Genomic DNA, 24,350 nt, shown 5'->3' on the forward strand with positions numbered 1-24,350 from the left:
AGATAGTGACACTCTTTCATGTAGGCCAAAATATCACCTCGCCTACCTTCTTTGCTCCACCTCATCCTTCTAAAGAGAAGGAGAGACTCCACCACCTGGACCCAAAAAGAACGTTGTTGTTCTACCTTGATCATACCAATGAGTTCCGGGTGGATAATCAACACTTCGTTGGATATTTGAGAGCTAAGAAGAGCTAAGCTATGTAGAAACAGGCCATCTCATGATGAATAGTACTCTCCAGAAAGATCTACTAGGCACTGGTCAAAAAGCAACTCCCTGAGGGCTTGCGTGCTCATTCTAACAGAGCCAAGGTGACAACCACTGCATTAGCTCGTGGAGTCCCTGTCCTGGACGTCTGTCAGGCAGCTGCATGGGCATCTCTGCTCAGGTTAACCAAACACATGCTGCCTAGACAGTCAGGTCCATCATAATTGGACTTTGCCCATTCGGTCCTGCAGGACCTTTTGGTTTTAACCGATTTTTCAGACTTGCCTCCAGGGAAGCATTGCTTGGGTATCTATTCTATAATAAGAAACCCTATGGCTAGAAGTCTCCATCAGATAAACAAGTTACTTACCTTAGGATACACCTTTTCTTATACTCTTATCTAGCTGCAGATTCCTCACCGACGCTCATATCCTTCCCACTCTGTGAACTGATTACCGTGTAGCGATTCCCCTTTCTAAGGACCTTAGCAATTCACACTAGTTGTCAGTGTTCCTTGAAGCTCCGTGCTCCTGGTGTGGAAAAAGCAACTGGCTTCAGCAGACAGAGGTGGCAGCCTATGATGCAGATACAGAAAAGAGAATCACCACCTACAGAGGTGCAGGGCTGCTGCTCAAAAATCTCCAGATCTAGTCTGACTTCAGGGGAATGTTCTAAGGTAAGGAATATGCAGCTAGATTGGGTTCTTACCAGACAAGATTTCACTGAAGGTAAGTAACTTGTTCTTCTGGAGTCTTATCTAACCATGTATTCGATTTTTCCACAACCCCCAAATTGTTAAGTGTGTGAATTTCTGGATACTCTTGGACCCAAATTACGAGTTAAGGGAAAATTATCGTCCCTGTGCAAACATGTGACATGGACCGGAATTATGATCTGTTTGATAATTGCCAAACCCTCTCAGTTGTCTTCTGATAAATTCTGGCAGGTCAAACCTACCTAAATTTATTGGGAAAAAAGCAAAAGATGAAGTTTGGTGTGTTAAAAAACGATTACACATGTTGTGCTCCATTTTCATTTAAAAACAACAATAAGGAGGTATTTGCCATATCTGGTAAATATCTTATCCTGTTGTAATGGTACTTCCCATGTGTGGTAAATAGCCCACCCTATTGTGACAGACTCGCAATGAGTATTTAGGTGTGTCACTATACATGTATTGCTCTGTATGTACTAACATCCTGGTAGTCTTTAGGAATGAATAGAAGTGTATGAAACTATCTGACGAGTGAATGCTGCAGTGTGTTAATAGTTGTGTGAACACTAATAATGCTTCATCTCCAATGGTTGCAAAATGAAGGGGTTAACGTTATTTTGTGTTAAATTGCAGATACCGGTTTGGGGGATTCTGTGTGCTCGAGCCCCAGTATTTCGAGTACGGCCAGCCCCAAATTGGATCCCCCTCCCTCCCCTCACGCCAACAGAAAGAAGCACAGAAGGAAGAAAAGCACCAGCAATTTCAAAGCGGATGGTGTCTCTGGTGCAGCTGAAGGTAAGAATATTCTTCTAATGCTTCATGCCGTCAATTGCTGCTCTGAAGAGGACATTCTCTTTTGGCTCTGTATGTCCAAGGATTGCTGTAGGGAAGCATCTTTTCCAGTGAGTTTGTGTGCAAGCAGTGTTGTTGAGGTTGTGTTTTCCCATGCGTATGTCTGCTTGACTGCTTTAGATGGGTTGGGTGGTCTCGTAGGTCCTTGTGTACAACCATTGAGGGTGTGAAGGACATTCTGCTACGCACCTTAGAGCTGCTTCACTAAGGGTGTTTCCAAACTAATCTATTGACTGTGCTTAGCTGTAGAATACATGCCGAGTCCTCATGCCAAGGCAATGCATGAAGGATGGGTGTCTTACTTTTAATTCTGAAGGTCTCTCGTATGTTTTTTTTTTTTTTCCTCTGTGGCCGTACAACATTAAATCACTGGTGAGATAGGGGCAACCGGCAATGCAAGGAGGGAAGTAATGCAAAGCGATCGAAGTCTCTGGGGAAATAAAAGCTGTAGAATACAAGGAAATAAATGAACACTTAAACAGTGTCTCATGCTCAGGGACAAAAGTGAAGTCCATATATCTCTATAAAACTAGTTTCTGAAGAGGGAAAGCAGACGTCTGAATGGGTCTGTGGTCATGGCTCGGGTGGGTGCTGCGTTGAGGATAGTTTAGCCTTAGTTAACTAATTCACTTGTTTTTGGCTGTATATGTGGGTGTTGTAAGCATTTGTGTGTACAAGCGATTTGATTTCTGTTTGCAGGTTAAATAGCTGTAGGTTCAACTATACATTGATGTATCGTAATTGCCTATTTCGTTTCTGAAGTGAGCAATTTGTTTTATTTTTATGTTAAGAGAGACTATAGGCAGGCTCTTGAACCCATCTCTTTGCATCCAAAGGCAGTGCAAGTCTAACAGCAGTGGAAGTCAAGTACTCCAGGCAGACTTTCATCAAAGGTAAACCATAGGAATTAGTTTATGAGAACATTTGACAGACCCAGCTTTTTTCAGTAAGCCCAATTAGCAGAAGCAGTGTTGCTTATGTTGACCGGACAGTGAGAGGCCAGGAGGAAAGGATCCTAAGATGACCTACTCGTATATATCTCAAAGGCACACTCACACCTTCCTTTTTGTGGGTAGGGCAAGCAACAAACTTCTTCCAGATAGGTAACAAACTCAAGACAGTGTCTAGCCATACAATGAGCACAGTCGATCAGAGATCTTATTGGCCTTTGTAACTGATCCCCATTAATCATATTAACTCTTGATTGAAGTTCACTTAAGAAAGCTGCTGTTCATCCATCAGCCTATCCTATCTCCTAAAGACACTACATTTTTGAGAGACAAAGAGTGGAGAAGCTCACATCACTGTTGGAGGCATATCTTGAACTGTTTGCAAACTCAAGACAGTGTCTAGCCATACAATGAGCGCAGTCGATCAGAGATCTTATTGGCCTTTGTAACTGATCCCCATTAATCATATTAACTCTTGATTGAATTTCACTTAAGAAAGCTGCTGTTCATCCATCAGCCTATCCTATCTCCTAAAGACACTACATTTTTGAGAGAGAAAGAGTGGAGAAGCTCACATCACTGTTGGAGGCATATATTGAACTGTTTGACTGGCATATTTGGAAATTAAACTCTACAATAGAAAAACAGTTTTTTAATGTAATTTGAAGAGTTTTTGTGAATTTATAGCTGTCAAGTCCGTATTTCTAATCTCACTCGCTGGATACTTGATTTGCCTATATGCAATTGGACCTAGTGCACCTCCTTAGAAAGGAAGAAAATAACCCAGCTCGGGCCACGATCCCTAGCACTCCTCACTTGCAGATAAAGTAGCCGATGTTGAATGTCAGATGATGGTGATGATGGTGACAGGTCTAACACCAGAATACAGATGCCGTCACCATTCACAGTCTGTCATTATCGGAAAAGACTGAGAGTGACTCATTACTTTCTACAAGGAGAAATACATGTCCATCAAACCAAGATACACGGCCCCGTGGATTTGCCCCATGGGAGTACTTTGTGGCTCGGTTTCAAATATAAGTTCCGGATCTTCCTGAAGTTTGCTAAGTTTGCTAAATATGAGGAGTTCTGAAAGTTTCCTCAGCCCTCAGTTCCCTTAAGGTTTACTCTGAAAACCTGAAGTGAACTTTTTCTGTATGGTGGACACAAGTTTTGTTGACCAGGAAGCTGAAAGAATGGGAACAGAGAAAATAAAGAGAGACCATATACTAGAGCTGTGAGGGGTGGGCGCAGCTGTGATATGCTTCGAGATGCCATGGTTTTGGCCTTCTTCAATGGAAAATTGTGTAACTCTACTGATAAGTGCTAAGCTTCTCAAGACGTCTGAAAATAGCCCCTAAAATTCAACTGATGGAGGACTTGTGGAGCTATGGGACTTTGGACGGTACTGTCGGCCAAGTTAAAGTGAAACATTTGGCAGTAGCTCAGAGCACTCTTTCTTTTTCCTGCAAGACGTCAGAGAAAGCAGTGCTCTCTGTGTGTGGAAGCTGAGGAAATGTGCACATTTATCTGAAGGTAATGGACTTCATGGTAATATGGAAATTCATCAAGTGATTTCATTCCGGGGCATTGAGTCTCACTGCTTTTTTTCATAGCTTGAAGGCGACGTGCAGAGAAGGGAATAGTTTTGTGTTTGTTTCTGTCCTCTGCCCCCGCTCAACATTTTTATTTTATTTTCTTCACAACTATTATCGGTTCCCATCCCTGCCTCAGCCTTCCGCTCGCCGGTGTCCGTTCGTTCTCCACCTGCTGCGAGGAATAGGCCATTGGAGTGCCTACCAATGGACCATGGCACCCCCGTTGGGACTTGAGGTCCTTCTGCAGCGCTTGACAGTCATTCTCTTATTAGGGTACTCTGGACCGTGAGGAGCCGGCAGGAGTGATGTGCGCAGACCGGGCCGCCGTGTAATCAAGGGGCGCCAAATCTTCCGCGCGTTTGTGGCACGCACTGATTGGGCACAGTTTTAGGCCATCTTCCAGTCAATTATGCGTGCCCTGCCGTGCTCCCGCGAGCCTGGGGAACATTCCGGGCTGTCGTCTGGGCTTTGGCTGACAGCCCAGTGCTTCTGAAGTGTCTTTCTGCGCAGTCGTTCTGGGATAAGTGCTTTTTAGTTGGAATTGATTACCTTTCGGTGGGCTTTTTTCCCCCTCTTTTGCTTAATAGCGACACGGCGTTGGCGAGGGCCGGAGGTGAGGGATGAAGGCATTAGCCACTGAGTGGATCTGAACTCCTAGTCGATTTTTTTGCCTGCCCTGTTTCCATCTAATCTGTATTTAATGGTGTGGCGTTTGATAATATTTAAGATGAATCATTTCGGCGACTGCTGAGCCTACATGTTCAGCCCTTGTCGAGTAGGGACTGTTCGTCATCGTCCCTTCATCCTCTCCCTTGCCTTTCTCCCTGCCTCTCTCACCCTCCCTTGCCTCCGTCTCCCTTTTGCACCCCTTCCTGTCTTACTCTTTTGGCTCTCTCCCTCCCTTTCCCAATTCTCATTCTCTCCTTTTTTGACAAGTTCCCTTTTCTTCACTTCCACGCCACTGTGTTCTATACACCTTTTCTCCCCTCTTTCTTAATTCCACCCTATAATCCTTTTCACACTTTTACTTTTCTGTCCTAACTCATCGCTTCTCATCTGTCTCTTTACGCTCACTCTCCATTTCGCTCCTCTTCCGGTCTGCTTTTGCCTGCCTTTTTATTTAATATTTTCTTTCTTCATCCCCGTTTCTCTTCTTCTTAACGCCCACCTTGCCTGGCTCTTTTTCTACTATTTCCATTTCTTTTGACCAGACTGCTATTCCCTTCTTGTTCTTTTCCTTTCTTCCATTTTTATCCCTTTAAAAAATCTCCACCCTCCCTTTGGGTGTCATAGAATTAATCATGTTAAATCAAACGGAGTCGCTACGCTGCCTTCGGATGCACAGACCCTACCTGTGGAGGTTTCGAATAGCAGTGTGAGTGTGTGATAGCAAGTCCACACTTTTAAAGCGGTGGTTTCTCTTTTTAATACTGTAGTTGCACATGATGTTACAGACCTGGAATGAGGTGCATTTATTGAGCTCTTTGTGGCTCCTGGTATTGCTTTAGCTTAGGGTGATGTTGATCAGCACTGCAGTGCACTGGCCCAGCTGTGTGTGGACCCCAGTAGTAACATATTTGGAAGCACTTTAGGTCCGGATTTAAGTGCTTTGCCGTTCCCTTGTTTGAGTGGCAAGAATGATTTAATGATCTTGTGGCGGTACAGGGCAGTGGCAGTTAAAAAGTTGTGTTTAATTGTGTTCACAATATGGTGGTTAGTGGAGAGCTTTGCCACTAATAACCTCCTGAATGTACCTGGTTAGTGTGTGAAGGAAACCTCTCGGGTATCCTTCAGGCCTCACATGTGCAAGGAAGATGGGAGGGAAGGAACCATGATGTGGGCTCCAAAATAATTGGTTCTGAGTTGGGAAGGGTGGATTAGGAAATATTTTCCCAGGCATGGCTGAGACACCACACAGGATATTATAGAAATTTCACTCTAATAAAACTAGAATTACATGGTAAAGGCCATGGAGAGAATAAAGTTAGTGAGGTTACCAGGTAATGAGTTTTAGGTTTTAGTATGTTTCAATCCACTTATAAGGGCCTGAAGACAGTTGAAGAAAAAGCATGAATGTCTTTCATGGGTCAGAAATATGAAGGTTTCTGACAATTGTATTGGGCCGTTTGACATAGGTCTTCTGGTAGAATGGTTTGGAGGATGGTAAAAAGAAATCCTTTATCTGACTCCTGTGTCTGTTACCTATAGCAGTTTTTCTTGTGTTTAAACAATGCTCTTGCAGAAAACTAATTTTATCCTGCTGCAGGGCAATTATTTTAATTCCCTGAACTGTGAAGTGCGGCGCAGGAGAGGCTTGAGTCATCGTGGTCCACGATCTGGCTGTAAAATCCGAATGTTGGGCCTATATTGTTTGTTACTCAGAGAAGTCCTTGATTTGTGAACCTCACTGGGACTTGAGTTGTAATTTCTGTGATGAAAATGTTGACAGATGAATCCAGATGGGTGAAGTCATTATGCATTGGCTGCGAAGGCTGATAGTTATTTATACTCTTGTGGAACTTTGAAACACCAGGGACTTCTTTTTTCAGGCTCCTCTTCCAAATAAAACCGAGTTATTTACCTAACATTTTTTTCCAGATTGTCGATCGTTCAGCTTCTGTTTATTCTAATGAAGATGTAGTCTGCACCTCCGACATCACTAATCTGGACATCAGAATCTATGCCTTAGGGATTTTGTCAATTATCTGCCCTCTCCAGCTGAAGTAATAATTTCAACCACCTCTCTACTACATCTCGGGCTTTGCCATTTTTTATTCCTTTCCTTGGGGAAGGAGCAGTACTCATCTTTGATACAAAGACTGCATATCCCGGTTCTAACTGCTATGCAGTATTTCTGGTTGGAATGCTTTTCAGAGTGTCATGGTCCGCCTCAGTGTCACCACACCAGTGGAAAAGATAAGTCAATAAACCCAAGCCTATACTTCATATATTTTCATGTAGTTCGAGTTTTGAATTTATGTACCTCCACTCCTCCTCTAATCCTTTTAAGGTGAATGAAATGGGCTCTATTGAGTTGCGTAGTCAGCCACCAGACACTAGTGTGTAACATGCCCTACAGAAGCATAGCAAGTATACCTAGTCTCAGCCTGAATCATCAATTACTCCTCCTGTCTCAGCTCTCCTGATGTCCATTATTGGCTCATGCTCTGGTCCATTCACCCCAACATTGTGCTGCTGTGACATAATAGTGACTTTTCGATAAGGCCTCTGTCTGTCCTGTGCCTGACATCTCGGGTAGCAGTGCAGATTGGCCCAGAAATCCCAGACGATAGCTCCAACAGTATACTCCGTATAGTATAGAACTTAAGAATGTTAAAGATAGCAGCACGCTGCAGTTCTGCTAATAGGGAAAAGTGGTATGATGGAGTTCCCTTCAGAGCTTCCAGTAACTCAAGCATTTAAAGGTACAGGGAGTGAGTGACGGCTCTCGGAAGAACATACAGTGACGAGGCACAGGCCACGAGTATGCCTGGGAGATATTTTAATTACGCCGCCGAAATTCACATTATTTCTGAAATTCCTGGACATTTTGCAATATGCAATTTTACATAAGTATGGCACACACAAAACGTGTTCGTGCAGAAAATATCTCGCCACGAGACGTTTTTCGCTTGAACGAGTCTCTTGTCTGTATCTTGCGAGACTTGTTTTTACCCGAAGTTCATGCTCACAAGATGCAGACATACTTTTCACTCTAAATTTAACTCGGAAATCATAATTTCGATTTTTTTTTAAAGACGTTTAATTAAATTACATGATTTTTCCCATCCATTCATAAATGCGAGCCCCGCACAGTGCCTATGGTATCACTGTCGCGCAGCGATGTAGGTGTGTCATGTTATTAAAAAAACACGGGTGAACCGAGGTTCCGGCAGAGTTTCCGGTGACGCGGCGCGTGCGATGGGCGCCGCTCCCTTGGGTGAGCGGCCTAAGTGACTCACAGTAGCACAAGTCACTCTTATACATGGAAGGGTCAATGCGCCTGCTCCGATTTTGTTTCCTTTGAAATTTCCCCCAGAGTTGGGGCCACAGTGCCAGAAGCCCGCTTCGTCGTCTCTGATGAGGGCCCGTGAGGCTGGAAGGTGCGGCGAGATGAACCGGGCTCCAGCTGCGGCATCACTCAAGTGCCTACCGGCAGCGAGGCATCCATCCGTCTCTGTGCTGCCTCCTCCCGCGGACTGAATCCTTTTTATCAGCTGTGTCAGGTTCATTATTCAGGAGGCGATTAGTAACAGCCAGTGCTGTTTAAGCCATTTATCTGCTCAAAGCCCAGCCCCGCTCTCCCTCCCTCCCTCCAAACTCCAAGTCTCAGGGGGGAGAAAAAGAACCAGAGGGAAACAATTCCCTGACACATGCTCCTGACGCTAAGACGAAGTTTTAATATCTATCTGTCTCGGCGAAATGCAGTGGAGTTTGATGATAGTCAATTACCGGCGGCCTCGGTGCGAGATTGCGAACAATAAGGCGGGCGATGCCAGGCACCTCATTTCCAAAGTGCTGCGCCCTGTCACCCAGCTGCACTCTGCCTGCGCTCGCTGCTCGCTCTCCCCTAGGACACCTCAGCCTCACGTCAACTCTCTGCTTGAGCACAGTGCAGGAGCAGAGGAGGATGCCAGCCGCAGGAGTTTGTAATATTGCATCTGTGCTGCTCACCAGGGTAGGGCCTGCACCACTTAGTGAATAGAGGACAGAATGCAGCTGCTGCCATGATGTCCGTGACAAATTGTGTCTCATCCCCTTTGCCCACCTCTGGCTTGACTTTCAGTTGTGAGGCCCAACGTTGGATTATAAGGGCAGGCACCAGGGCCTATATTCAAGATGGCAATGATCAAATTATCTAAAGGACATCTAAATTAGAATCACTAAGAGTCCTTGTTAACTGTCAAAATCTGTTATGGCTCTGAAGGTTATGGACCCCAGTTAGACACCCTTGTTCTACATAAATCTTGAACTTTGCTTATGAAGACTAAGGAATCCTTTGTGCACGTAGATGACACTGGACAGATCATCAATGATCCAGTATCATCTTCATCCGCTTCCAAGATGAAGCCCTGGTTCTTAGGTACTGGGGTCCCACTTGCGATATAACTGTGCTGTGGGTCATTCTTTCCTTATGAAGAAGCTGTCCAATGCCCTCTTCAATGACACACGCATGTTCATGTCATTTCTTTAAAATAGGTTTCTTTATGAATGAGACTTTCACTCTCCTGGAGCTGCCCAAGAGTCCTCGCTATTCCCACTCTTACTTAATGGCTACGTGAACCCTCTTTACACCGTCCTGTAAATGTTTCTGATTTCTGGATACTCTGATGCAAATTATGATGCATTTGTATTTCAACCTAAGTGGTTCTGACCAATATTTTTTATGACTTTGGAAATGCCTTAGGACAACTTGTTAGGATGCAAATGCATTTTTTTACAGCTAAATCACTTTCAAACCTAATCTATTTCCCTATATTTTAGATTTTTTTTTATCTTCCATCTACCTAATTCCCTACACTAATTGCTGCAACTCTCCCTTGATGAGTACGCCATTACTCTTGAACATCAAGTCAGCTCCATAATGAGCAGGCTTATCTTCTAGCTTCATAACTTCAAGAAAATCTAGCTGTTACAGTCTTCTAAGCACAAGGGCCTCCAAGTGGGTGCCACAGTCAACCCTCACTTTGATTATGCCAAATCCCTTCTCTGTCCTTCCAGAAACTCTGGTAAATAGGCGTTAATTAGTTAAAAATGGTTATGGACTGAGAAAAAGGGTCCATCCATTGGCAACCATGTAGCTGCACCTCACCACTGAAATATGCAATCTTTAAGGGTTCAAATCCTGGCCATGCAGGCTCAGCCTGCTATCCTCCACGGTGGGTAAAGTGCACACATTTAATTAGGTATTAGTAACATTTGTTGTTTATGGTGCTTCGAGGTAACAGAAATGTGATATTCAGATTTAGAAAAATAAATAATTTATTGTTATGAGAGGTATATAACTAACGCACTGAATTTCCGTGACGACAAGATTCGCTACGATTGTTAGGCTAGCCTTTAAATTCCATCAAGGCATCAACCTACTTATCGCACATCTTAAGTCACACCTGACATTCCTTGTATATGCCGAGATGCTCTGACAAATTAGTCCTGACAGTGCCATATTTTATTCTTTCCTCCAAAGGGAAAATACTTTTCCAGATCAAGCTGCTCTAATAATCCATAGCCTAAACACTTCTTTTTTTTCCCCCTAGCAAAATATTAAGAACCAGATGCACGGGTATGGCTCTCTTTAAAGTATTTTAAAGTGTTGAAACAAGAAACTTACACAATGAAGGGAGCAACTTTAGTGCATGTTTGCGCTATGCCAAGAATCACGGCAAGACTGCTCCTCATCCACAAATTTTCATCATTATTGAAGGGGGTTGTTTTGATTTTTTTTGTGTTTAATGAAATGTTTTTTCTCTTTTTGGAAAAATACTTACGAATGGTTTTTTTTTTAATGTGTAAGGGTGCGAAGCCTATTTTATGCAGCTTTGTGTGGCCACGGGAGCCTCCTTCATTCTTCATGCTGCTGCAAGATGGTTGTGTGCTATTGCTGCTCCATCATTTTCTAAATAACTGTCTATGAAGGAGGCTATTTCTACCTCAATCACTTCGGAAGAAAATGGCACTTCTCCTATGGAGACTATTGCCCATCTCTCCATCCACTCTTCTCTGATTCCTACATCCATACCCTTTGATTCACCTTAAGTGTTAGTCAATATCTTCAGCTTCTGGTTGAATTATGGTTTTGCTGGAGCACTCGGTGTGAAGTTGGCACTCGCGATTCAAGAGACATGGCTCTGATATAGAGCCCATTCAGTGCTGAGGAATTATACACGCGGGAAGCTAATATTCCAAGATTTTATTTACACACTTTGGCTGCTCAGGAGTTTGATTTGTCAACAACATTACAAGATAACGCAGAAGATAATTAACGAGATTTAGTTTGTAAAACATATCAAACATCAAAAAGAGAAAATAGCTATGTGGTACATCTAAAAGTCAAATAGGTATCTATAAATGTTAAAGCCATAGAACAGTGGATCCCAACCTGTGGTCCGGGGACGCCTGGGAGTCCGCGAAGCCTTCTCAGGGGGTCTGTGAGAGCCTAGAAAATTAAAAAATATTAACAAATATTGGCAAGTTAGGTCCCCAGCTTCCAGTAATGACCCAGGCGGGGGTCCCTGGATTCCCATGATGATTCAGTGGGGGTCCCTGGGTTCCATTAATGTTAAAGTGGGGGTCCATAGAAATCTAAAGGCTGGGAACCACTGCCATAGAATAAATGAAAAAATATACATTTTCGATTGAAAACACTGAAGCTAAAGAAAAGGGCAACACTTTAGGATTTATTTTAAGTCCTGTTGTATTCCATCCGTTTACAGGCTATTAGAAATTCACTAAAAATCATTGGGGCTGTCGAAGTCCTAAAGAAGGTAATCCGGTCAGAAATTAAAAACAAAAGAATCGAAAAGATGTACGAGGCCTTTGGATCTTCGTGATTTAGGCTACTTTACAGTGCATCCACCATCAAGCTCCCATTAGTGATGAATAAAATACTGAAATCATTGTCTTTCTAGTGGAGAAAAAATGCTGTAATGAAAACAAGAACCACTGCTTATACATCATGGGGAGATTGTTTTTTACCTCTCAGTCAACTTTTGATGCTGACAAAATCATGACAGGTGTTAAACTTGCGGGGGATGGGAAATAGGGATTTAGAGATTTCAAGTTAACTCAGTGCTTAACGTGAACTGGTTGTTTTTGGTGCTCGGCACCGACATTAAATTCCCAACACTAATGATTGTCCACAACATGGTGGCACTGTCTGTCTAATTTTACGATGACCACATCAGCATTGTTTAATAATTCAATATACATGAACAAAATGACTATTTCTTGCTACCCATGCCTTTCTTATAGCTTTGGGTGGCCTGAAAGAGTCTGAATTGTCACCCTTGCAGGAGAGCAATGCTTTTTCGTTGTGTTGGTACTTTCTTTGGTGGCTCTGATAGTGAAAATTGGTGATGTAAGCTGCCTCCTAAGAAGAACCCTGTTTTTTTTATTTTATTTTTTTTACACAAATTAGGCCCTGAGTTTACTGCTGCATACTTTCAGTTCTCTTCTCATACGCCAGCTTTTTTGTGCTTTTTTTCTATGACAGATTATAGGATGTTAAATATTTTCCCACTAGGAAAGGAAAAGGACTGAGAAAAGTTGACCATATTATAAAAGCCAGACAAACAGGACGTTTGAAACGAAGTCGGTCATGAATTGGACTGCATACTAATTGCACAAAATCTACAATGACATGTAAAATTTGTGTAGTTTAAAAAGAGTTACCAAGCATTCCTCAGGAAGAACTCTTCTTAACTCTTTGCTGTTTCCCTCTTGTGCTTGCACTAAAGTAGTTGAGCAGAAAGAAGATACTTCGGGTGACTAGTCCTTAAACTGTGGGACACCTTTTCGATCCAACTGGGTACAGGTGAAAATCAGTCCTTCACCAGCAAATTCCTCTTATATAGTATGGTTAGTTAGCTATTACATTTCTATTTTCTCTCCCTTCTGTGCAAACCGATTATTGTCGGAAACCTTATCTCCTTTAATGTCAAGATGCTTCTTTGAGCTTTGCACACTAGGAATAAGAGTAATGTTAAAGTTTTGCACGCTTGGAATAAGAAATAGGGATAAATATGAAGCACTAAGCGAGGGTGCTTTTTTGAGATTCAAGTCCAGCAGTTAGGTTCATACACTCTTTTGGTTTGACGCACTAGAGCCAGAACGTAAAAACATTTTATATCTCACTAAAAAAAATTGGTTGCAGTTACTCAAAGTGAAAAGTAATATTTTCTCACAGACCTCGAAATCAAAAACATTGACCTGCAACTTTGGGCTTTTCCTTAAGCAGTATAGACATAAAACAATATTCAGTAGTTCCTTTTAATTTATCATCGGGTATATACGTAACATAAAACATTGACAACCAAGCCAAACATTTTAAAGTGTAGTTGAAGAAGAGATCTTAAAAGAAAATAAAAAAAATATTGCTATTCTTTGCTATTTTTATATCCAGTTTGAATAGCAGGAGAGGCGGATGATCAAACAAAACTTCTGCAGAGCTTTTTGGAGGTCAGTGCGACTTGTCGGTCTAACACAGCTTGGTTGTCATTTTTACCTTTCCTTATTTCATAATATCATATTTAATATTTCACACCTTGCAAAGATGATGATCAATTTTGGCTTTTTAAAGCACATTTTGCCAAGCACATGGGCAGAACACTTGTGTTTTAGAAGCACTTGTGAAATTGCTGCAGAAGCTATAGTTCCCCTTACCACAACCCCGTATTCACCACTTCATTTCTCCCCCAAAACCCTACTGGGGGACCACCAATATGACGAAGATCACTTGTCTACCGAAAGCCTCTATACCAAGCATCATGGTGATAGCAGCTCGCCCAGAGAAGGATCTGGGAAGGACCACGACATATGATTCTCTTTTGGTGCTAACACCTTAAAGTATATTGAAGAAAACTCAGAAATTCACCTAAAAACACATTTGAAGTGTAATTATGGTAGCAAATTAAAACCAACTAAACATTGACATTCACAAGTTATGGTTGGGCGCACAATTCATAACATGCACAGCAGCAATGCAAACCATAACTTGCACACCAAATGCTATGGACAAGACCTCACCATTAATGAAACCTAAGCAAGTACAAATGTAAATCATCATAATATTACATAGCACATTACCCTCTCCACTTTTGGCAGAGACCCATTATGAAAGCAGTATCGTTAGCTGGTTTAATTAAATCTTGTTGCTTAACTACATTTAGCTTTTCTGTGTGTTTTATTGGTATACATATTGTGAGGCCATAAGATTGCATTTGGTATGCGAGTTATGATTTGCATGTCTGTTGTGCAACAGGGGTTTGCCGTAAAGCCTGACCTTAGCACTCGGCCTTCTGCCAAGAGCAACAAGCGTTTGCCACCTAACAATAACAGGGCTCTAGGGAGCTGTCCAGGCCATATATACAGAGTGGCCAAACTAATCTGTGCAATACCTTCAGACATGCACTGCATGGCTTCCGGTCAGGCCCCTTTACCCAACCTCTCATGGGTGGCCAACCCCCCACTATGCACAACCTTTGGCTGTTTACAGCAGGATTTTCCACAGGACCTAGCCTCTAGGTCCTATGCCTAAAACCACTGTCAGCCAACACCTGATCTTTACGGCCTCTGGCCGAGCACTTCACTCATTGCCCAACATGTGGAAGATCCTCTCGTGTGGCCATTGACAATAACTTTTCTTCAATTTTGTTACAGTATGCTATAATACATCCTACATTAAACACATCCTATAATAAATTTGCAAATTCTGAGGCCCGGGAGCATCCAGGATTCACATGTCCAGCATAGAAATAGAGAATGTTGTAGTAAAAATATTGGTTTTGGTTTTTTTTTTTTATTACTGCTTAAGGGGTTGCTTTGAGCCCCACATGGTCCTGGGGGCTTGGGTAGTTTTCCCTTGCACCCTTATGCCCTTTTCCTTTTTCCCACCATAGTGTGTAGTGTTCCTGTTGGGTAATGTTGGCCACCAAAAAATGTTTCTGTGATGATCAGTCAATTAAAATGTGGCACATTTGTGAATCCACTGCCGGATTCGCAAATCCGCAGTGAGCTAGAAGAGAAATAGCTCCCTTGTTCAGTGGGATGCCTTTATGTTTTTTAGTTAGTGTTGCAGTACTCCGTGGATTCGAGAATCTAGAGAGGATGAGTGAATTAATAGTCCAGATATTGCTAAAATATTACTTCTTCATACCCCACCTGACCACCTCTTTAAGCTCTAATTTCTTAAAAGCTATTGAACGGACCTAGCGAATGTAAACAAAGCCACGTCCCGAAGTAAAGTTCTACTCTAATGACTAATCTGGTATAATTCCATTCTGCTGTTTTTCGTAATGATGAGCAAAAAATCCTATGGGAATTCAAGTGGGAAATTACGCCTTTGAGACTCCTCCTCCTCGGCACCTGCTTGACAGATCTGCACAAATGTTGCCATGAACCCAACTGTTTTTTTTCAGTGAGCTTCATTGGTTAGTTTATGATGTACCTGATTTCCACTCCCTGCTTCGGCCAGCCTTTGGCTGTGTGCCATGTGTATTTGAGGCAAGGCCTGGCTGTCTCCAACCCTGCAGTGGCCAACCTCCAGCAGGTGTTGCAGAGCGGGAATCGGGCACAAAATGATGGTGGAATCCAGCACCTAAAATTGTCGATGAAGAGCACGTGAGTCAGCTCTAACTTGTGAGTCGCATGTTGCTTTATGCACTTTTACACTGCATTTGTTTAATTTTACAAGCATCTGACTATGGTCAGTCCAGGCCCCTTACTTTTTTTTCCCGTGGATGGACCTTCACAAAACTTGGCAGGCTGAAACTTAGCTGACTTTGCAATCAAATGGTCATGTTTTGCACAAATCATTCCACGGGCCAAAAATTATAGGCAAATCAAGAAAATGCCATTTTGAAGAAAGCACAGTGTTAACTATAATTACACAGTAGAGAACGCCACTGTGATTTTGAATGTATGCACGTGCAAATGTGTGACCCAGCCATGTCTGTCTGCAGTTTTAATCCTTTTACCCACCAGTGCACATCTACAATTATGTCCTACATCAAATCAGCATATTTATGAGGATACTGCATGCTCTGGCATTGCCACAAAAATAGAACTTTCCTTATTCTGTGAATGACATATATCTTTTTGATAATGAGATCTCTTCCCCAGTTAATTCTTTAGTGAGGTTTAGATGTCCATGGTAGTGGGCAAAGTGCCTGATGCTCTGCCTCGAGACAAAGGCCTGTCTTGTTTTGACCCTTCACAAAAGTTATGTGGGTGTTTTTACCTTGCCTGACGTAAACGTCCTGGCATCTTGCGTTGCATGTTTCTAACTTATCACCGTTACTTTCCTTTGAGTTTACCTTTTTCACTCTAATACTGGTGTGTCCCTGTTCGACTGCTCCACTATTTAGCGCTCAGTTCTATTTCACTGTCAGTACTTCAGTTTTCTCGGCTAACATCTCGAGCTGAGGTCTGGTTCTTCACCTTCTGAAAACTCTGTGTAGTTGTGGAAGTTTTGTCAGAGCGTGTTGATCTTCGTTGTGCTTGCAGGTTGGGTGCAAGTGGTCTTGAGTTAGTAGAGCAGTGTGACATTATCTGCAAGTGCCTACTTGACTATTTGTTGTTCCTTTACCTCTTTGAAAATCCAGTTTTTCTCTTAGTCTGGCTGTCGGTTGTATCTGATGGCCCTTGTTTTAGAAACATTAGTAGAAAACATTGTAGTTGAAGGTAAGGGCAGAAGATTACAGACGTCAATAGAGCAGTGACGCATTTACTGGGCATTTCTTTGTGTCGGCTTTCTATATTGTGGTTCAGTTGTGCCTCTGATGCTGGAGCTTTGCTGCACGGTTGTGTAAGCTTGTGTGGGCGAAGCCCAGCCATGCATATTGTGTACATGGCCCCAGACTCTTTCCTTACTTACCCAAAGTATCCTTGGTCTTTCCCTGGCTCCAGAAATATAACCTATTTCTTCACGTTTCAGAGTTTACTATTATCAGTGTTGTCCTGTGGTCTTTAAAAAGTGTTGTTGTCAGTGCTTAATCTGTAAAAATATATAAATAAAATGCAATAGAAAATAAGTGCCAGGGCCCTCGTGAGGAGGCCACTAGCTAGCACCACCTATTGCCCCTGCCAGCACTGCCAGTGACATTACCAGCACAACTACTGACTGTCACACTCCTACTGTCCTACAGGTGTGACAGGTAAGACTATTCCATGCCTCCAGAGCTATAATAATTGCTTGGGCAGCAACTATTAGTAATTTTATAATGTATATTGGAATAATAAGCAACTGTTGTTATGCTCATTTCTAAATTACACAAACAGTGCCACAATGTGGAGGTCTCTCATAAGTGCCAGTGTTGACAAATAAGTGCTGGTGTCAAGCCCTGGAAAGCACCTGCCTAAATTAAGCACTGGGTGGATTTTTTTGGTATGACAAGGAGTTGCCACACATTGCAGTTTGAGAGGGTCCTCTAAATTGCTAGCAGTAGTGTCCATACATCTCAGACTGGCAGGAGTTCATATTTATTTACCAGTCATCATATTGTAGAGCATTTAGTTAGTTTTCGGATTTGCACTACACATCCTCTGGACTCTGAATTTCATATGAGTTACTAAGGTACTTTTTGTTTCTCCTTCCACAATGTGGAATACCACTAATGAAACAGAGTGCAAGCATTATTGTATACACTGGCCACATATCCTAACTCTGCTGCTGGGTTAGCTGACACTTTATTCCCTATGTCAGTTCCTCCCTGCATTTGTGATCTTTGTGTCTTTTCTTTTTCTGCAGGTGTATGTTAACCTTGCACTGATATAAGCTTTTGTGTACCTGGAAAATATGCTTTCCTGCTATCTATAATAAGCTCTGTTGGGATCTTCATATGAAGATCTCACAAACTGTGATCATTAAGGGTTTTTATGCAGGTACTATCCCTTCGCAGTCTCTACTCCTTCACCACCAGCCCTTGCTGTTCCTGTTAGAATCCGTTTAATATTTTCCTTCTTACAAGTCCCTGCCACTTCTCCACGGGGCAGTAGTCTTTGGGTCCTGTTATTGACTGGGTTTGAGCACTTGAACAGGCTTCTCTGTTTTTTCTTCTTAAAAACAACCACGCAATGACTGTTGAGTGGATTTGTTTAAGAGGCCACAGGCTTGGCCTTGGGTTTCCCGTCTTGCACCTCACTCACCTCCTATTCCTGCTGACTGAGCACTTTTCCGTGGCCTCCAAGAATGGTAGACCACCAGATTTGTAGTCTTCTGGTCCACATGTGCACCGACCCGAAGCCATTTTTTTCAACGTGAGTGCTTTGGTCATGTTCTTAGGGTATATTGGGCACGGGAACTGTCACAAAATAGAGAAGCGCCATCCCATGTACTCCACCCAGTGCCCCGCACCGCACCTACGGCCGCACACCGCCTGCGCGTGTCACATCAAAAGCTTGTGGTAATGGCTGTATGTTCCACCGTGCAGAGCACTGCTCCGGCGATCACAGCCAGACAATTATGGCCTTGTTGAGTAGCATGAGCGCTGGTCGTTAAATAATTACCTCTTTGATTAGCCTTCTTGAACCAGTCAGTGTCTTTGAAATCTGATCGCACAAGTTAGACCTTTTATTAAAGACATTTTTTCTGTTCCTGGGCTGTCGGAGGTGGGGCAGTGATTTTTTAAATATGTGTTTATGAGACCTGCAAATGTCCGCCTCAGTAGATTTCATTATTGGAATGAACGTGACTCAATTATTGCTTACCGAGCATGGGGAGTTTCTTCCTGCATCGGTGCAGATATGCTATGTATTTGGGCTTGTCAAAGGAAGTCTATGTCAGCACAAGTTGCTCCTCATCGTAAATGTATTGATGCTTTTGTAGAATCTTAATGTGCGGTTATCTACAACTGCAGTTTTTAACAGATGAATCTGTAAAGCAGTGGCGATTATTTTGTTGTCACCAAGTGAGTGAAGGCATAGAAGCATTCCGTAGCACGTACTCCTGACCTGCCTTTCCATCTTTCCTCCTGCCATACCTTATTTCCTCTATCCATCAGCCTCCAGCACTTTTCATCTACCAGCATCTACCCTTTCCTACCCCCACCGGGCCTTTCACACCCACTGCAGTGCTTTTCTATCCACCCAGCCCCTTTTTCATCCCTCCCCACATTCTCCCATTCACCCCAGTCCCTTCCCATTCTCTTTTTAGGTTGAGCCTAGGCAGCGCGCATGCGCTGTCTCTCAACATGCTGTAATTTATTCTGTGGGCTTTCACCAGGCCCATCACACGCCCATCACTTTCATTCGTTCCTTGGCATGCCTTTCAAAATTTCTTGTGTTTGTTAGGTAAATGCTTTAGGTTTGTCCTGCCATGAGGCTGTTTTGTTACAGCCTTGGAGAATGACCCTTTTACATGGATTATTGCCATATACTTTAGTGTCGGCACACTACTTTTTTCTTTCGCCTCTCTGCTTCACGCTGGTGGCGTATGTTGTTTCTTCCTCTGGCATCTTGCTGTTTCTTTGAGTGTCTGCACCCGGCAAAGGCTACAAGCTGGAGGGGGATTATTTTGTATTTATTTTTATAGGGCAAACTCGACCAAAAGATTGGAACGCGTTACATGAGCACCGGTTAAATCTACAGCTCCATTCCTAAATTCTTCCCAAGTTTAGCACTTGAAAAATATAGAAACTGGTGCCTTTTAAATAGAGAAAACACAAGGGGAAACCCTCAATGCAGCTCTCCCCGCACAGTGGGAGAGCTAGTACTACAATATTCACTGGACTCAGGAAACACGCCCCATAATACTTTGCGGGCATTCCTTTTACAACACATTTTTGCCCATAACTCAGCCTGTGGTGGTCCAATCCTTCAGCCCAAACCGCCCCACCTAAGTCCACCCCACTTCACCCTACACCAATCCAGTCCACCCCACTTCACCCTACACCAATCCAGTCCACTCACCACAATCCAATCCATTCCAGTCCGCCACACTCTAACCCACCCCAGTCCAATCCACCCTAATACAACCTCATCCCCACACCAATCCGCCCACACTCCCATCCAACCTACTCGAATCCAGTCCATGCTACTCCAGTCCAATCCAGCCCAATCAACCCCACTCCAATCCACCCCACTCGATCCTAATTCACTCCACTACAGTCCAGTCCACCCCACTCCAATCCAACCGACCCCAGTCCAATCAATGCCATCTAGTCCACCTCACCCAATCCAGTCCACCCTACCTCAGTGCAGTACACCCTACTTCGAACCACCCAACCCACTCAAACCCACTCCACCCCACTTCAAACCTCCCACCCCAGTTCAGTCCACCTTACTCTAGTCCACCCCAATCAAATCCACCCAACTCAATCAAATCCATTCCACCCTATTTATCCACCCCACTCAACTCCAATCCACCCAACTCTACCTCAGTCCAGTCCACACCACCCCAGATCAATCCAGACGACTCCAATCTACCCAACTACTCTGGTCTACCCACTCCAGTCCACTTCACCCCACTCATGTCCTATCCACCCTGCTCCAGTCCACCCCACTCCAATCTAATCCGCCAAGTCCAATAGAATCCACCCCACTTCAGTCCAATCTACCCCTCTCCAGTCAGCCCATCCCACTCTAGTCAGCCCACCCCTCTCTTGTCCAATCCACCGCACTTGTATCCAGTCCACTCCAATACAATCGAATCCATCCCACTCTATGCACTTTACCTGACTCCATTTCACCCCACTCCACTCCGGCCAGCCCACCCCAATTCACTCCACCCTCCCCAGTCCTATCCCTCCAATCCAATCCACCCACCTCAGCCCATTCTAATCCACTCCAATCCAATCCATCCACCTCAGCCCATTCTAATCCACTCCACTCCAATCCAGTTAACCCCATTTCAATCCACCCTCTCCAGTCCAACCCATCCAATCCATCCACTACACTCTACCCAATCCACCCTAATCCACTCCACCTACCTACCTTAATCTATTCCACCGACTGCCCTATTCCACCCCACGCCACCCCACTCTACGCAACTGCACTCTGACATTCTCTGCCACTGAACTCTGCTCGCCTCTATGATGCTCTAATCCTCCTACTCCACTCTAGGACACTCCAACAAATCCACTTACCATACTCAACTCTCCTACTCCACTCTGACACTCCGCACCACTAACCTTAAGCCATGCTGAACAGCAGCCACACTGGTGTACAATATGGCTAAAACACATTGCCAAAGCAAATAGCTCTTGTAAAGGTGAGGTTTATTGCTTCTGCCAATGCTTGTTTCATATTTTGTTTTCTCCATAAAAGGAGATATATCCAAGTCTAGTTTGAAGTGCACTAGTGGTCATAGCTCTGTAAAGTTCTCACAGGATTGTCCTATATCATTGTAAAAGAATAAGTGCTGGTACCCAATATTTTGCTCAGAAGCCCACGACTTGTGCTATTGAATGTCAGCTTGCCATTTACCAAGGCTGCTGTCACTTGATTCCACTACATGCCTGTTTTATCCCCCTTAGACACTCCCCCAGCCCCTTTGTATCTGGCGTGCAGGTTGTAGCTTTATCCATTTGTCAAAGTTATTCTGTCTTTCTGTTCCTCTTTCTTCCCCCCCCCCCTTGTGTGTTTTGCACTTTCTTGCTCTGGGTCCAAGTATGATGAATCAACATAAGCGCGGTCCCCAAAAATGAGAGAGAATAGTCTCTTCACTTTCAGAGAGCGATGCTTTGATAGAGAATCCTTGCTTAGCCAGTGTGCCATCTACATTAAGATATGAACTGAATGGGAAGCGGCTCCAATGTCAGTAAAATTGCAAACCAGCTTTTTGGGAAATGATTAGCCTCATCACTGATGGCAATCTGGAAATGGCTTGGTGTACGATTGCTTGTAATATTAGGATTGCTTGTAATATTAGGATTGCTTGTAATATTAGCGCACTGGGCACATGAAACCGCCACCTTCTCCATATCTTTCTTTAGAATGCCTACTTTGCCTCACCTACGGAACAAAGATGAGTCTTTTGTCAGGTGGTTCTCCGATATTTCGAGAAGTCTTGCCTTGTGTGTAATCACTAGTCCAAATTCCTTAAAAGAAAGTTGCCCTTTTTTGATGGGTCCACGTGCCTATGGCTCTTTTTAGGGTCGAGCCTGCATAGCATGCGCTTGCACATGCGTATCGCTTGCGAGACGCTGTAGTAGTTAGAAAAGGGCTCAGAGTGTCAGTGTCTTTCATTGGTTCGTGGGCTCGCCTTTTCAAATCTGCTCGCTTTCATTAGTGGAAGGCATGCATACGTCATGCCTTTTCTGGTGGTTAGCCCTCCTTGAGCACAGCGACCAAGTACTGAAAACATACGAGGCTCGGGACCCTGCCAATCACCCAACATGACCCAACCTTTAGATAGTGACGTCTGCAAGATTAACAATGGCACAGAAAGACCACTCTGATGAGCTACTAGGTGGTAAAATTAATTAAGATACAGCTCTCAAAAATGGACTTTGAAGACACTTTTATTGTTGGTCTAAAATAGAAGTTTTTCTTTAGATCTTATTGAATTCCTTCCATTTCTACCTTTGTTTCTCTACAGTGGTTCCATGGAGACAGCATAATTTTGCCTCTAAGTGTGAATATTTAATGGAATTGGCTAATAAGCAAGGACAGTCAGGACTATTCATGTAGCCCATTTTTTCCTCTACTATTGGCAGTTCGGGGTTCTGTCAAATATCGCTGTGTTTGTGTGCGAGTTGCCAATGGCAGTGCGTGTGCCAGCAACATGTTATTTAGAGCAAGTGTACTGATAATCGCATTTTTGTTACAGCAGTGCAAAAGTCAAATCCATGTTATTACTATATTGTGGCTTAACTGATGTGAGAAAACAAAACTTGCTCTCACAGTATGCTTGTAACAGTGATTTTGAAGAGCAGTCAACTATTCTAGCAGTCACGAGGAGCATTCAGTGTTGCCCCCTTTGTAACGTAGCCGTGGTTTAATAAAAGTGTTTATAACTCCTCCATATAACAAAACTGCATGGCATGAGCTACAGTGTCAGTAGTTATGACCAATTGTGAGGGAGGTCAGAAGCATCATTACCCACTGTCGGTTTAAACTCTTGTTTGCGTGATGCTCTTTCCACACACTCAACAGTTGTAATAAATTGTACATTACACTGAACATTTGTATGTGTATATATATGAAAATATAAATCGCGTGAAGTGAGCAGGGGAATATGTTTTCTATGAGAAAAAAAAATGGCTGAATGGATTGACACCATATTTGGTAAAAAATAGAACTTTACTCAGCATGTTTTTGTTGTATTGGGGAAAATGCTAAAGGAATAAGCCTTTGAAAAAGATGCCAGGAGGGCTTGAAAGGGTAACACTTTTGCATATTTCTTCTGTTTAATGTTCAGTGATTCACAAAACCTGTCAATGATATTTGAATTTGTAGACAGATGGGATTGCCTGCTGAAGGGTTCTGTGGATTTTGTTTCTTCCTTTTTTGATATCAGGAAATTCATGAATCAAAAAAGATCTGGGACTTTCGTGCTGTGGGAAAATGTGTCCACAGGAAAGGGGAGGCACTTTGACCGGTGTCCGACTACAGGGCAGTAATTGAGGGACCAAGAGTTGTGGAAAACTCAAATTATATACCTGGAAAAATATAGAAATCTTTGTAATTCACGAATCAAACTGTGATCACCTGGATACCCTCGAGGGGGATTAGTGAGCTATACGAATCAACGTAATAGAACGTAACGTTGCAGCATCAGCAGCTACCGTTTTAAGTAGTGGATTTGTCTTCCTTATTGTAAAGAAGTACAAATCGGATTTGATTAGTGACTTTCAAAAAAGGTTTAGAAACTAGAAGGTGTGTAATGCAGAGAGATGGGAAGAAAGTCAGAGAAAAGTAACGCAAGCAGACCAGCTCACCTGTCTTGATAAGTGTACCGTTTGACTTAAACAACAATCTTGCCTAAAATCACCAAACCTGAAATTGAATTATCTCGCCATTCGCTTTAAAGTACCACTTGATTGGACCACACTTGTTTTATAGTGTACCTTTGATCTCTGTTTGCGCTAGACTATATACTGAGGAGATCTCATGTCTAAATACACATTGATGAATTGTTTTGTAAAGCATAGCAAGGAAGAGGCTAAAGAAAATGTATTTTTCAAATTCCGCTATATTGCAAAATTTAGATTTTGTTGTGTTGCTGACATCGATATGTCTGCATTCTCTGTTTTCTTTTTTTTTTTTTTTTACATCATGTGCCATTGATCATGTGAAACACATCACAATAGGCATATAAACACTTGAGTGATTGTTGGATGTACCCTTTGAATGTGTTGCTCAGTAGGGAAA

The 24,350-nt window shown here is 43.0% G+C and overlaps 1 protein-coding gene across 4 annotated transcripts in view; it reads left to right on the forward strand.

The window, feature by feature from the left end:
* AGAP1 (ArfGAP with GTPase domain, ankyrin repeat and PH domain 1) overlaps positions 1-24,350 on the forward strand; it is a 942,320-nt gene that overhangs the window by 757,974 nt on the left and 159,996 nt on the right. For all 4 annotated transcript variants that reach the window (XM_069225552.1, XM_069225553.1, XM_069225550.1 and 1 more), the window contains one exon: positions 1,556-1,717. In XM_069225552.1, coding sequence (XP_069081653.1) covers positions 1,556-1,717 — 162 coding nt within the window. The remainder of the gene's footprint in view (positions 1-1,555; positions 1,718-24,350) is intronic.

Source organism: Pleurodeles waltl, chromosome 3_1 (assembly GCF_031143425.1).
Source record: "Pleurodeles waltl isolate 20211129_DDA chromosome 3_1, aPleWal1.hap1.20221129, whole genome shotgun sequence".
Lineage (NCBI taxonomy): Eukaryota > Metazoa > Chordata > Amphibia > Caudata > Salamandridae > Pleurodeles > Pleurodeles waltl.